Source organism: Heteronotia binoei, chromosome 12 (genome assembly GCF_032191835.1).
Source record: "Heteronotia binoei isolate CCM8104 ecotype False Entrance Well chromosome 12, APGP_CSIRO_Hbin_v1, whole genome shotgun sequence".
Lineage (NCBI taxonomy): Eukaryota > Metazoa > Chordata > Lepidosauria > Squamata > Gekkonidae > Heteronotia > Heteronotia binoei.
Genome location: NC_083234.1, coordinates 30469650 through 30483212, shown reverse-complemented (window position 1 = coordinate 30483212; position 13563 = coordinate 30469650). Strand labels below are relative to the sequence as shown.

At 40.5% G+C, this 13563-nt stretch overlaps 1 protein-coding gene across 15 annotated transcripts in view; it reads left to right on the top strand.

Moving 5' to 3' along the window:
• Positions 1-13563, top strand: part of CAMK2B (calcium/calmodulin dependent protein kinase II beta) — a 225403-nt gene that overhangs the window by 96895 nt on the left and 114945 nt on the right. For all 15 annotated transcript variants that reach the window (XM_060251387.1, XM_060251374.1, XM_060251375.1 and 12 more), the window contains exon 3: positions 9503-9562. In XM_060251387.1, coding sequence (XP_060107370.1) covers positions 9503-9562 — 60 coding nt within the window. The remainder of the gene's footprint in view (positions 1-9502; positions 9563-13563) is intronic.

Sequence of the window (13563 nt, the reverse complement as noted above, 5' to 3'; positions counted from 1 at the left end):
AAGATCCTCCTCCAGCCTTCAAAGGAAACAAGTGGCTTCTTTGACTGAACAATCTATTCAGGAGCCATTTGTTGCTGTGGAAATGCTCCTGACATGCCAGATTGAGGGGGGATCCCTGTGCATCAGCAGAGATGCTTGTCTTGCCTGTAAATGCCCCTGATTAGTAGACAGCATACCTAAGAGCAGAAAGAGCCAACAGCAGCAGCAGCCTCCCCATGCTGCGCTGCCAGCAAGGTCTGCTGAGATTGCACGGCTTTCTGATGCTTGTCCAAATGGCCAGCCTTACTAGCATCACAGGGGGTGCAAACCCCTCACCCCACCCACAGAGATTAAAAACTACCTGGTCAGAGATATGCATCATAGGTTTGGGGGAGGGGTTTTTTTTTGCACCACATTTTTAATTCCTTTCTTTCCTCTCCTATGCTGTGCTACACCAGAGATGGAGAAATGCCAGAAACGGATGAAAGCTTTTAAAAATGCTATATTGAACTGTAGGAAAGTTATAAGCCCTGCCACGCCCACCCGTCTGCTAATAACACACAGTTGGATTTAGTAGTCTGTTGCGGCTATTCAGCCATTAGAAATGGCAAATCGCTGTGACTCCAAGCATACTTCACGTGAGCCTGTTTTTTTCACTAGTCTGTATCTTTCCTTCCATCCTTCCTTCCCAACCACGGCAATCAACACTACCATCTTTCTGGTTTATCTTTTTTTTTAATATCACATTTGTGTTTTGCTCTTCTTTCAACAGGCTTTGGGCAGCAAATAAGGGAATATCAGATGCTCTTAATTGGGCAGTTTAAATGTTGTCACCGTTATTGTTTCTCTCATATCAGGCCTCATCTCACCACCCTTATGCAATTAGTTCTTGGTTATTCATCTCGTTTTCATGCATGTTAGTTGAGCTATCTTTTAGGATATTAACTTTAGATCTCCCTCTCATATCCCAATGATATTTGGCTGCTGCAATATTTTTTTTTTTTACTTTGTAATTTGGATTGAGGAGATGGACTTAATCATATTGGGCAAAATCACATTGTTAAGTTTTTCCTGGACTGTAAACACTTTGGACTAGAAGTAAGGAAAATCTCAATTTTGCTTGTTTTAAAAAAATAAAAAGAAAACTCCCTCCAGGAAGAAAATTAATACGTTAGGGGCTTCTTGACTTAGCCCTACTCCTGAACTCATCAGAGCTGTCGATTGGCATTGCAAGTAAATTGGAGGGGATGCTGCTAAGCTAGAGACTCCTGCTTTTTAGAGTTGGGGGCAGCAAGAGCATGCATTGGGGAGTGCCCTGTCTGACTGCTTCCATGACATTTTGGCATGATAGATGACCCCTTCACCAGTTATAATTATAATATAGGGACAACCCTGCCTGCTTGCTACAGCAGTGAAGAGAAGTGCGGACAGTGAGATTATTGGTGTATTCATGGCAAAAGACCCCAGATTTTCCAAGTGCAAAAAGGTGGATGAAGTTTACAGCCAGTACCTTTGCCCTCTAGCAAACCTTTATGCTTCCTCAGCTTAACTTTATTTAGGAGCAAACATCAGATTTTAGGCACTGGCCATGCCTATATGGCTTAATAAATAATTTTTTCAAGATGTTAGTATTTTTTAAAAAGGTTTTCTTGTGAGGGTGGATTTCCACCCCCCAGTTCTGTGTCCCCCCCCCCCAGTTCTGGGTTCACCCACCATACCTTTCAGGGAGCTTCTGCTCCAGGTCTTGACCCAGAGTCACAGGGCTTCTTGCTGTCCCTTTGTACAATATTTAGGATCACTTAAGAATTCTGTAGTTGGGTCAAGCCAATATCAGTCTAATAGTCCAAGCAGTCTGGTTTGCAGCTACAGGCAGCTGCCTCCAAAAGTGTGCCTCAAAAGCAGGTGTGAAGGTAATAGGCATTGTTTGTTCTGTTCATATAGTGTTCCATCAATATGCATAGTGCTTGACGGAGTAGCAGTAAAGGGATAGACTCCCTGCTCCAATGAACTTGCAATCCAAAATGCAACCCAGTGGAGGAAGGTGGCAGCACAGATAAATGTAGAAGAATGTGAGGCCAGCTCAGTTTTAGTAGGGAGAGGCTTGTTAGTTCTAATTTTATTTTTGGACTGGCTTTCAACCAGTGGTTCCCAAGACAAGTGAAACAATTGAAAGCTATGAAAACAGAGGTACTAAAAGCCACAACAATTAAAGCAGAAATAGCCAGATACACAAAGGCAGACATTAAAATTAAAGAACACTCTGCTAATGGACTTTACTATCAATACCTTGACCATCTAGTCCTCAAAAGTATGCTGAATAAATATGGTGGTACTCTCCTAAGAAAAAAGCCCCCTCCAAAGCCCCCAAGAGAGGAGATTTCATAATTCTTGAGATACTGTTAGCAGATCATAAGAAGCAGGTGGCAGTATTCATACAAGAGACAGTCCTTGAGATATTAAGAACCCAGCTGATTTAGTGCTTTGAAGGTGAAAACCACCACCCTCTATTGGGCCTGGAAGCAATAAGGTAACCATTATCTTTCAACATAGATGTCATATTATTGTTATGTCTTACATCTATTAATAGATTGGCAGGTGCCCTTAGGTCACATCCCCATGTTAGGGAATTTTAGGAATATAGGAAGCTTTCCTAGGACTCCCATTCCATCCAGCAAGACAAGGAGGGGTGGGGTTGAAAGTGGCAGGAACCCCTTAATTTGAGAGAGAGAAACTTGTTCCAAAATATTCATGATTTATTGAAAGGAAATCATATTGCACACATTTTCAAGCAAGAAGTAATTTCAGTGTTCATTTTACAGAAGGGAAAAGACAAATCAAGATTTATAAACAAATAGTGTACTTATTATCTATTTAGGGTTATTTTCTTATGTTCAGAGTAAGAAAAAAAGCAAGGACATGGAAGGCCCATTGCGACATGGAAGGCCCATTAGGAGCAAGGACATGGAAGGCCCATTAGGAAAGCTAAAGCTCAGTATGAGCTTAGGCTGGCCAAAGATGCTAAAAACAACAAAAAAGGGTTATTTTCTTATGTTCAGAGTAAGAAAAAGAGCAAGGACATGGAAGGCCCATTGTGAGGGCAAGAAAGTGAAATTGCAACGGGTAATGAAGAGAGGGAGGAACTGTTCAATTCCTACTTTTCCTCAGTCTTCTCTTCGCTGGCTGCTCTGAGACTCTGAGATTCAGTTGAAGGGCAGGGTATAAATCCAACACCACCTTCTTCTTCCATGTATATAACATAGTAGCTCAATCATGAAGCCACCAAAGCCTGAATGTCAGCAGCCAGAATTTTGTTTCTAGCAATGTAAAATTTGGCCACAGCTAGTACCTGGACATCCAGCAGCATGGCTGGATAAAAAAGCATTCTCAACCTTGTGAACTTGATTCTTAAGGGCAGTGAAACTCTCATACAAATTAGGCATTTCCTCAGACAGCCAGTTGACTGAGCCTTCACAATTATCCCACCATCATTCTATCTGGATTCACTGCATTGTCTTCACCCTCATCCCATCTGTGCCAGTCACAGATACTTATTCAGGAAGACCTTGGCCAGAAATGCAAGACTTCCACACACACGGCAATCCATTTCCGAGCATCAGAAATTAGTGTACTAAACTCAACAATGTGAGCGGATGCTTTCCTTAATAAATATGACCACCTACGCTTACACGAGGGCTGTCAATCTTCAGGTGGGGTCTGGAGAATCTCCCACAAATACAACTGATCTCCAGATGACAGGGACCATCAGTTCCCCTAAAGAAAAAGACTGCTTTGGAGTATAGACTCTGTGACATTGTATTCTTCTGAGATCCCACCTCCACAAAACCCCACCTTCCCCAGGTTCCACTCCCAAACTCTCCAGCTATTTCCCAACACAGAACTAGCAATCCAACTTGCACAGTAGTAAGGTTGGTCTGTCTGCATTTACAATAATTGGAAACGAGACTAATATAGTGTGGTGTTGTGATAGGAATTTAAAATAACACATTGGTAGTAGCAGATAGTGATTTCAGATGGGCTTACCGAGACTGCATAACAGCACCAGAGCCATTAGAGGAGTGGTGTGGTTATAATACAGTGTGATGCTCTCACTTGACAAAGGCTGCTTTGCTCTTGTTTCACCATGACCTTCCCTGCAGTGGAGGATCCCCAGGGCCTCAGAATGGAGATGAGAGGGGTTTGAACCACCTGATCCATCCTCATTTCTTTGCCCTCTCCTTTCACATGCTGCCTAAGCACAGGTACTCCATCCTCCCTGACCTGCTGCAGATCCTCCTTAAACAGGCCACCCTTTCAATCCCCTCCCAGTGGCCACCCCTTCACCCTTTCATCCAGCCAGGAAGAGTCCTGGAACTCTGTCTGTGGTGCAGCCACCTCTTGATTTGCTCCCTTCCTTTGGTGGGACTCAGTGACCTGACAGGCTGTGCCTGACTGCCAGATTGGATTGCTTATCCCAAGCCTGCCGCCCTGCCCTGCCTTGTTTGGGGCCTGTTTTGGCTAGGCCAAGGCAGCTGCTAGCTGAGTGTGTCTTGCCTTAGCGGAGGTGAATTGTACCTGCAAGACCAGGGCAGGTCCCATTGCCAGAGATACCATTTACAAAGTGAGGGTTCTGGTTTGGAGCAAGCTATCTTTTCAAGGGAAATGGCCATTCCTGGCCTTAGACAACTTTTGATGGGATCGACAGTGGCTGAAGCAATATGCATCTGGGCTTCACACCCTTGCAACTTGCCTCTGCAAATTTTTCATCCACTATTTCCAAGCTTGTAAGTCCATCAAACTCTCTGAAATCAATAGAACCATGACCATCCTTGTCCACACAGCCTGGCTTCCCCAGATTGGCCCTGCTGTTATACTGTTCATTACTGCACATGTTCGGCCCTGCAAGAAATGGTGTTGACTGAGCAGCAGCCGAAATTCTATCTCTGTCTATCTCGTCATTCTGTCGGTGCCCTTCCAGCTTGCAGCCAGCGATCTGTTCCCCCCTGGGTTTCATCCTCATCATAGGCCGCTAATTGCAGCCAGCTGTCAAGTGGACGAATGTCTGCTGCGTATTAATTGCAAGGGCACCTCGTTTCATTGGAAGGTTTGCCAGATCAGAGACATTTGGGGGCTGTGGTATTTGAAACAGAGACATCCATTATGCTCTATGGGACTCTGATATACTGGAAAAATGGATGGCCCTCTACAAGATGGACATCTGGTGACTCTTTATGGATAACTTAATAGCATTCAAATCCAAGCCGTTAGGGGTTGAAAAGTTGTGCCAAGAAATGAGCAAGTCTTATCTTTTTGATTCTTGGGGGCTTCCATGGACTTAGACATTAGGTTCTTTATGTTACTATTTTAACTTCAGCAGCAAGGAAATAGAAACATGGGCCAATCCCAGGCACAGAAACTTAAATATAACATTAAGTAATATAAGATTTCTTTCCAATATAAGTTTAATACTTTGGTTTATATATGGCATTGCAGTAGAGAAAGTTCCATTCCATACAGAATGTAATTGGATTCTGTTCAGAATGGAGTTGGATGGTTGATTGTATTAGAGAGGTTCATTTTGGGGATGGGGCAGTTATTTTCATTGTTCTCCTAGATATGAGCTCATTTTCACTAGATAAAATATTACTCTGGTAGGTAATGTGTTCTAACCAATATTCATTGGTCATGGTGTCAGAACTGTGTTCAAATTCTGCATACAAAATAGAATTCGGAGTGTGATTCTGTTTCATCCTCAAATTTGCGAAAATGGGGTGTCAACAGTGACCTACCTCAGAGTTTTTCTGTGAGAATGAGGAAGGCAAATATGGTAAAATTATTTGATGACATGAAATTAATTTGTAAAATGGATTTGTTTAAAAGCGCTTGTTGCTTTGGGGATCATTTGTAGGTCAACTTCATTTGTGACACATTCAGATGAGCAGGAATCATAAATACTTCGAGTAGGAGATTCACAAGCACTATCAGCCTCAAGTATTTGTGCTTTTCGGGGGAGGGGGAAGATACACAAAATTCTGTTCTAGCTGTTATCATTGATATACCACTTTCTCCTCCCTCCAAGTTTGCATGATGTTTGAGGACACTGTAAATGTCAGATTATATGTTACACCAGATCAGTGATTTGAACTCCCAGGGTTGTTACAAGGATCTAATGAATTAAGGAAGAACAATGTATGATCCTATCAGTAGCTTAGAAGAATGGCAGAAAAACGTGTAATAGATAGGTAAACATTTATACATAAATTAAAGTATGTTTTTAATATGATTTGGTAAAACAATACAGGGATCAGGGATGTTTTAACTCTAGTCTGAGTGTGTATACCTGGATTTCCAAGTCTTGCAGGTTTGTATCACAGGAATCAAACCCTAAACTATTCCCCTTGTGTTACTTTGGTAAATTTGCATTTGGAGACTGTGCAAGGATGACTTCACTGTCTGTGGAGCAGAAGGCAGCAAACGGTGGTCCAGATTGCAAGGATTTATTGGTGTAGGCTGGTGCTGGCTGTCTTCTGTTGTGCCAGAGGCCTTTGTGTTTCATATGCAAGTTGTACAATTCCATGAACTCTGTTCATATCATGCACCATACCACTCGCAGGCAGGAAAGGCAGCTGCATTTTCCTCAGCTGAAATACCTGATTGTAAGGTGGGATGAAGAGGGGACTAAGGAATTTTAAAAAGTTTGACAGCAAAAGTTTGTCACATTCTCAGCGCTCCAGCTCTTTGCAAGAAAGGGCCAGGCAGCTCTTGCCAAACAGTCAGTGGGCCTTCCCGTTTCTTAAAGGCTTTGACAGTTTTCGCCCAAGTTCTGACTCATACAAGAGGGTTGGCAGCTCGCAAACACAATGTAAACTGCATGTGCTTTGCATCAAGGAAGCTCCAGCACTCTGATTGGAATAAATTTTGCAAATGCACATGTTAACTCAAGTGTAGTAGTTGTAATTATGGAGATTTTCACAGAAATTTGAATAGTGTTGGGGTTTGCCTCGGAAAAAAAGACCTGTAGGGGTGCATGCTAAGACAAGAGATCAAGTTTGGGCTGCCTTGCAGGGGACAGTTCTTTCATTTAATGGGGAGTTCTTTGTCCTGGATTGCAAAACAACCCTCCAGAGTAAACTTCTGTCCCCAATCATAATGTTGTCTGGCTGACATTTGATGAATAATTTTTAATAGAACCATTCTGGATTTGTGAAAGATAATTGCTGCATGATACAGCAGCGCCTTTGTACTTCTTTAGAAACATTCCTCCTTTTCTCAGGCAACTTTTGACTCAGGATAATCCTGCTTTAATACTTCATTTACACCTACCGTCTAGATAATATGCAGTGCAAATGTATATTGCAGTGTAATTCTGCAGGTGGGGATCCTCTAACAGTGATCCCTCACTCCACTGAAAAAGAAGAAAGTACGTTAGAAAAGGAGGAGTCCCTAAATGCATATAAGAATGTGAAGAACAGGAAACCAATTTCCGTGTATGGTGGGAGTGCTGTCAAGAGGCAGCGCTTGAGAATTGAACAAATAATCTAAACTTGTGTAGACTCTTCGTCTCTTGATTGTATGAAGAGTTACTTTGCTATCAACACATATTCGGGTGCATACAGAGAAGCATGGCTGAGTGGAGAGCTCTTTGGAAATAGATTTTCTATATTTTTGTTCAAAGACTATCCGTTTTTCCTGGACTGTGTTGAGGAGACACTCATTTTGTGTGGTTTCTGCAGAAGATGTCTGTGCTCAGCACTGATTGGCATGAGTCAGTGAAATCACAATATCACATCCCCCTTTTTAGGAGTCAGTTTTAAAAAATTAAAATGTTAAAAAATTATTTTTAAAAATTAATTTTTTTTCAAAATTAATTTGTATGGGGATGAATGCATATTCAATGGAACAAATATATACACAGTTTCTTCATAGTAAAAAAAAATACATTGGTATATTACCTGAAATTGAATAGTAGTGCTGGTGAGAGGATGACTCAGCATTCCTATCCCTGCTACATGCATTTGCCCTCTTCACAGGAAATGTCAGTGGAAACTGCTCTCACCCTGTGGAAGGAAAAAACTTGCCTTCAGGGTGCATCAAAATGCACCCTTTGCTAATCACCCAGATGATTTAGGAGAATAACTAAATATGCAGTTGATTTACATGAATTACTGGACATTCAAAGGATAGCTCAGAATCATGTTACCATCCAGTTGCCAATGTACAGCAAGAATTTCTTTTTAAATCAAATGAGACAGTCAATCTTCATTAGTGACACAGTCCCCTGAATCCTATGGCAAAACTGGATTCAGTTTAAACAAAATTTTTTGCAAAGAAGCAAAATAGTCAGTGTGCAGAATATGAAGGAAAATACAGAAATTAATGAAACTCTATTGTTTCAATGTGTGCATTTTTATTTTTAGGGTGTCTGCAATGGATACCATGTAAAAGGTCAAGACACAGTCCTGTCCAAAGACCTTATAGTCTGAATGATAGTCTGCAGAGATGATGACTAGAGCATTTTTACTTTTATTTACAAAGACAAATTTCTTGATTTCTGTGTAGAAACATAAAACCACGTTTCTGTGTCAGAAGGCAATGGTCATCACAACATCCTGTGACATGAATACTGTATTAATTATGTACTGATGAAGAACTGCTTATGGAACCTACTACCAACTGGATTAATCGATTTAATGGTCTTGGGTTTCAGTGTTTTGAGGAAGCAAAAATAATTTTTTAATACTCGTTTCTTCTACACCATTTATTATTTTTAAATCTTTTTTCATATCCTCTTACTCATCTGTTTTTCCCCTGAATGAACATATTGAATATTAGTTTCTTAAAAAGACAGCTAAACTGTATAGGAATAGATTGAATAATGAATGGTTTTGAATAGCTTTAGATTTTGAGCAGACATTATTTTTGTTATTATATTGTTCTAACATGTGCATGTCTTACAAAACAATGTTTTTAATATTATATCACACATATATTCATGTCAGCTAAAGCTGATTGAATTCTGAAACAATCCATGATCTTCTTACGCTGGAATGCTGGAAAATTTGCTGGGACTTTCAGCCATAACTAGGACAGCACTTCTAACCCGGAAGTGAGCCCCATTGAAGTCAATCAGATTACATTCATGGTAAACATGATCATGATTGAGGTATTAATCAGATTTTACCTCAAAGCAATACCGAGCACTGCCTGCCTCCATGTGGTGGCTGGAGATCTCCAGGGATTATAACTGATCTCCAGGCAATGGAGATCAGTTCACTTGAAGAAAATGGCCACTTCGAAAGGTAGACTCTATCTGGCATTATACCCCATAGAAGTTTCTCCTCTCCCCAAACTCCACCCTCCTCGGACTCTGCCCTCAAGATCTTCAGGGTATCTCCCAACCCAGAGCTGGCAACCCTACCAATAACAGCTTTTCCTTTTGTGATTTTAGCAGAAACTAAGAATTAAATCAAATAAACTCACATGTAACTGGTTTTCATGGCATACATTGTTCTTATTTTGTTTCTAGATCATCAGAAGTTGGAGCGAGAAGCTCGAATTTGCCGTCTCTTGAAGCATTCCAACATTGGTAAGTATTTGCCAGGGGAGGGCTGGGGGGTGAGTTTAAAGATGGTTTGGGAGGACTGAGAATACTTCCCTGTCATTAGTATTTTCTTTGGTCAGAGCACTGCTTAAATGGTAGGGAGGATGGAGGAATGTTTGTCCAGTCCAGTGAGCTGATGTTTTGATTATCACCCAGGCTTGAGAAGGCATTTGTCCAAAATCTTTTCCAATAGATCTGTGTGTTTTTGCGTACTTCTGCATGTGGAGCATGCAAAATCTTGCCATCTATAAATCGTATTCAGTAGACTAGATTTTGCATTAATAGAACTGCAAGCCAGCTCATTCTGTGGTCTGTAACTAGCATTTTTTTTAGGGTCAAGCTGACAAGGCCAGCAGCCTTTCCCCTTAGGAAGATTCTTACCATCTCATAGTCTTACCTTTCACTGCACAAATTTAATTCAGTTTTGTAAGTTTTCACATACAATGGCATGTTTTTTCCTGTGAGGGAAACATGTTGCATGTTTAATTATATGCAGGGGTTTTTTTGAGCAGGAACGCAGTTCCGGCTGGCTTTGTGCCAGGGGTGTGTGGCCTAATATGCAAATGAGTTCCTGCTGGGATTTTTCTACAAAAGCCCTATGTGTAACATTGGTGATGTCAGGGGGTGTGGCCTAATATGGAAATGAGTTCTTGCTGGGCCTTTTCTACCCAAAAAGACCTGATTATATGGAATGCCCTGAGGGTCACTATTTTGTGGTTGCATCTTGGAGAAGTTTGCTGTTATGGAGTGTAGTGTATTCTGGTACACAAATTCTGTAGAACAAGTGTGGTTCTTTTTTGTATGGTGCTGCAGTGAGTTGTTTGGGTGGTTTTGAACCATGGGGTGGAGTTGTGGAAAGTACTGTCAAGTTGCAGCCAACATATGATATGCCTGCAGGGTTTTCAAGGCAAGAGATATTCAGAGGTGGTTTGCTATTGCCTGCCTCTGTATAGCAACCCTGAGCTTCTTTTTGATGGTCTCCCAAAGTACTAACCATGGCCAACTCTGATTCTCTTCTGAGATCTGACAAGAACAGACTAGCTTGGACCATACAGGTCTCAGGGCAGTTTTGAACCATTAGGGCCCTGGTTCTCTGCCATTCCAGTGTCAGGAGATGTAGAGTTTTGCAGTGAAAGAAAATTATGCAGCCAAAATAAATGGTGTACAGACATGTCGCATTTGCATTAAATATTTTTAATTTGCATACTTTCCTTGGTAGTATATTTTATGTGAAGATGGGGTGAACCCCTTGAAGGGATGCGGAGAGATAGAAATGGGTGATAGGGAAAGGATGGAAATGGCTAGCAGAGTTTGTTCAACATATATATGATGTGCTGTGCGGCCATAGAATTTATTTAATTATTGAGGACTTAAAAAAAAACTTTGCCTTTGCTTCATTATCACAAGTATGGAATCTGGATTTCATAGAAACAGATGCTTGATGTAGAACTCACCAGTATTCCCTCTAAGCTGAGTTAGTGTGAGCTAGCTCACAGATTTTTAGCCTCCACCTCACACCTTTTTGTCTTAGCTCAGGAAGGATGACCCCAGAGCACAGTAATTTATGCAGCAGCTCACAACTTTAATGCCAGTAGTTCACAATTTTATTACCAATAGCTCACAAAGTAGAATTTTTGCTCACAAGATTCTGCAGCTTAGAGGGAACATTGGAACTCACAGCAGAGCTATACAAAAGGACCAGTGGACCCATTTCTTAAATGGTGCTCCAGTCAGTTTAGTAACTGTTCAGGGTCAAAGTTGTAGGAGCTGCTTCAGTGTCTGGTTCTGAAAATGCTATTTGCTTGTAGTATGCAGTCTAATTTTAATGTTTCAGAAGTGTAGCTGTGTTGGTCTGCAGTAGAACTGATGAACAGAGCTTTGATTCTCAGAAGCTCATACCCTGAAAATCTTGTTGGTCTCTAGGGTGCCACTGGACTCAAATCTACCTGATTTTAACATGACTTTCTCCCCCAATTCAATTAAAAAAAACATTCTTCAGTAATTGTTTGGCATGTGCCACTTTCCCTTTTTAAAAATATGTCTTTTTAAAGAAATTGGCACTGGAGTGGGGTTCTAAGTTGGGGAATATGCAAGAATGGGAGAGTCCCGAAGGTTGTTTCCTGTGTAAGGATGCAAGCAGTGGAGCTGAATATTAAAATTGGGTTAACTGGGGCATTGTAGGAAGGACGGAGAGAGTTAAGGGAAAGAAATGCCATATCCCATTGCAGTTATTATTTCTTATTTAGTACTTTGCATCTCCAGGAAATACTTTTGTATAACACACATTTGTGCCTCTAGTATCTGACTTTTAAAAGTACAGAAGTGTTCAGAGGCATAAATTTAAGAAAAATTAAATAGCTAAGAAGTCAAGGAAATGCTACTTGGGAAATTTGGACCGTCAGTGGTCAGCACATTCTTCTTCCTCACTGCAACTTGAGGCAGTAAAATAAAGTAGTTACAGTATTGACAGGATGCTTTCCTTGACAGCCTTGTAGATTAAAATAAGACTGATTTGTTCTGGTAAAATCCATAACATTATTTCAGAAGAAAAACTGGAAAGCAATTTGTATGCTTAGTGTAAGTATTCAAATTTAGACACAATGTTATAGTTGAGTATTTTTTTCCTTATAGCAAATGGCATACCTTTAAGCCATTATTTAATGATTTGAAAACTTTAAATGAATTGTTCCGTTAATGAATGGTTTATGCACCGGCGCAAGTGGTGCCTTTTGCTGTCTCATATCATGGGACAGAGATCAAGCTGCCAAATTTAATTATTTATGTAAGAATTTATTTATAATATTTGTATACCGCTTTTCTAAATTTGTGTGAAATGTTATCTAATAAAACACATAAAAACTGCAATATATGATAAAATAGGCTACAATGTAAAACATGAAACATAGAAAGAACATTAAATACCATCATAAAACAGTTGTGTTAAAAATAAGTATATATTAAAGCCAGAATCAGAAGGTTCAATTAATACAAGATCTAAAAAGTCTGAACAGTGTGGTTCTAAGCAGAGGTACACCCTTGTAAACCTGTTGACTTTAGGGGATTTGGTGGGGTATAACTCTGTTCAGGATTGCACTTATAGATGATTTTAAAACCCCTGATTAATGGTTAACAGATCTTAGATAAATGAGAAAGATTTGGCCTGGTACCCAAAAAGTTTTGGTGCCTGGCAAAAGGTTTGGGGAAAACATTCTAGAGACAAGGTGCTACAACAGCCTCACCCCAAAATTTTCATGGTGTTCTTTGATTTTCTCATTGAATTTTTCCTGACATTGTATTTAAGTGAGTGCCACCACCCCTATTGACACTAATGACAAGATTGAATGGAGTGACACAAAAGAATCTAGGCTTTAGGTGAAGGAGTTCTACTGCTGTTTACAGGCAACTTAATGACTCAGGGAGCTTGCAAGTGTATTTATTTACTCTGTAATTAATTTATTTGGTTTTATGTGGCTTTTCAGCCAAGAATTGCTTCCTAAGGAAGCTTATGGTAATTTAAATAAGTTTAATACACAGTGCTGGTGGCAGGTACTTTTACAGTAATAAAAATAATCCTGCATTCAGAATTATAGAATAGGGCCTGGTTCACACATGCAGGTAGAGGAATGTTGAAGTGGTAGAATGGATTCTGTTGTTTAAGACTGATCTCTTCTGTTAAAAGTGGCCTGCAAGTAGAAAACCAGCATAGCACATGAGGAGAGGAATAGAACCTTTTTTCTGCTTTTCTATTTTTCTGTTTGCTTAGAGGGTTTTCATAATTATAATGGGTCATTGGTAGGGTTACCAACCTCCAAGAAAGGCACTAGAAATCATTTACCTTGGAGAAAATGGCTACTTTGGAGGGCTCACTCTATGGCATTATAACCTCCCCTCTTCAAACTCTACCCTCCCCAGGCTCTACCCCCATATATCCAGGAATTTCCCAACCCAGAGTTGGCAGCCGTAGTTCAAAGCTGGAATTCACCACC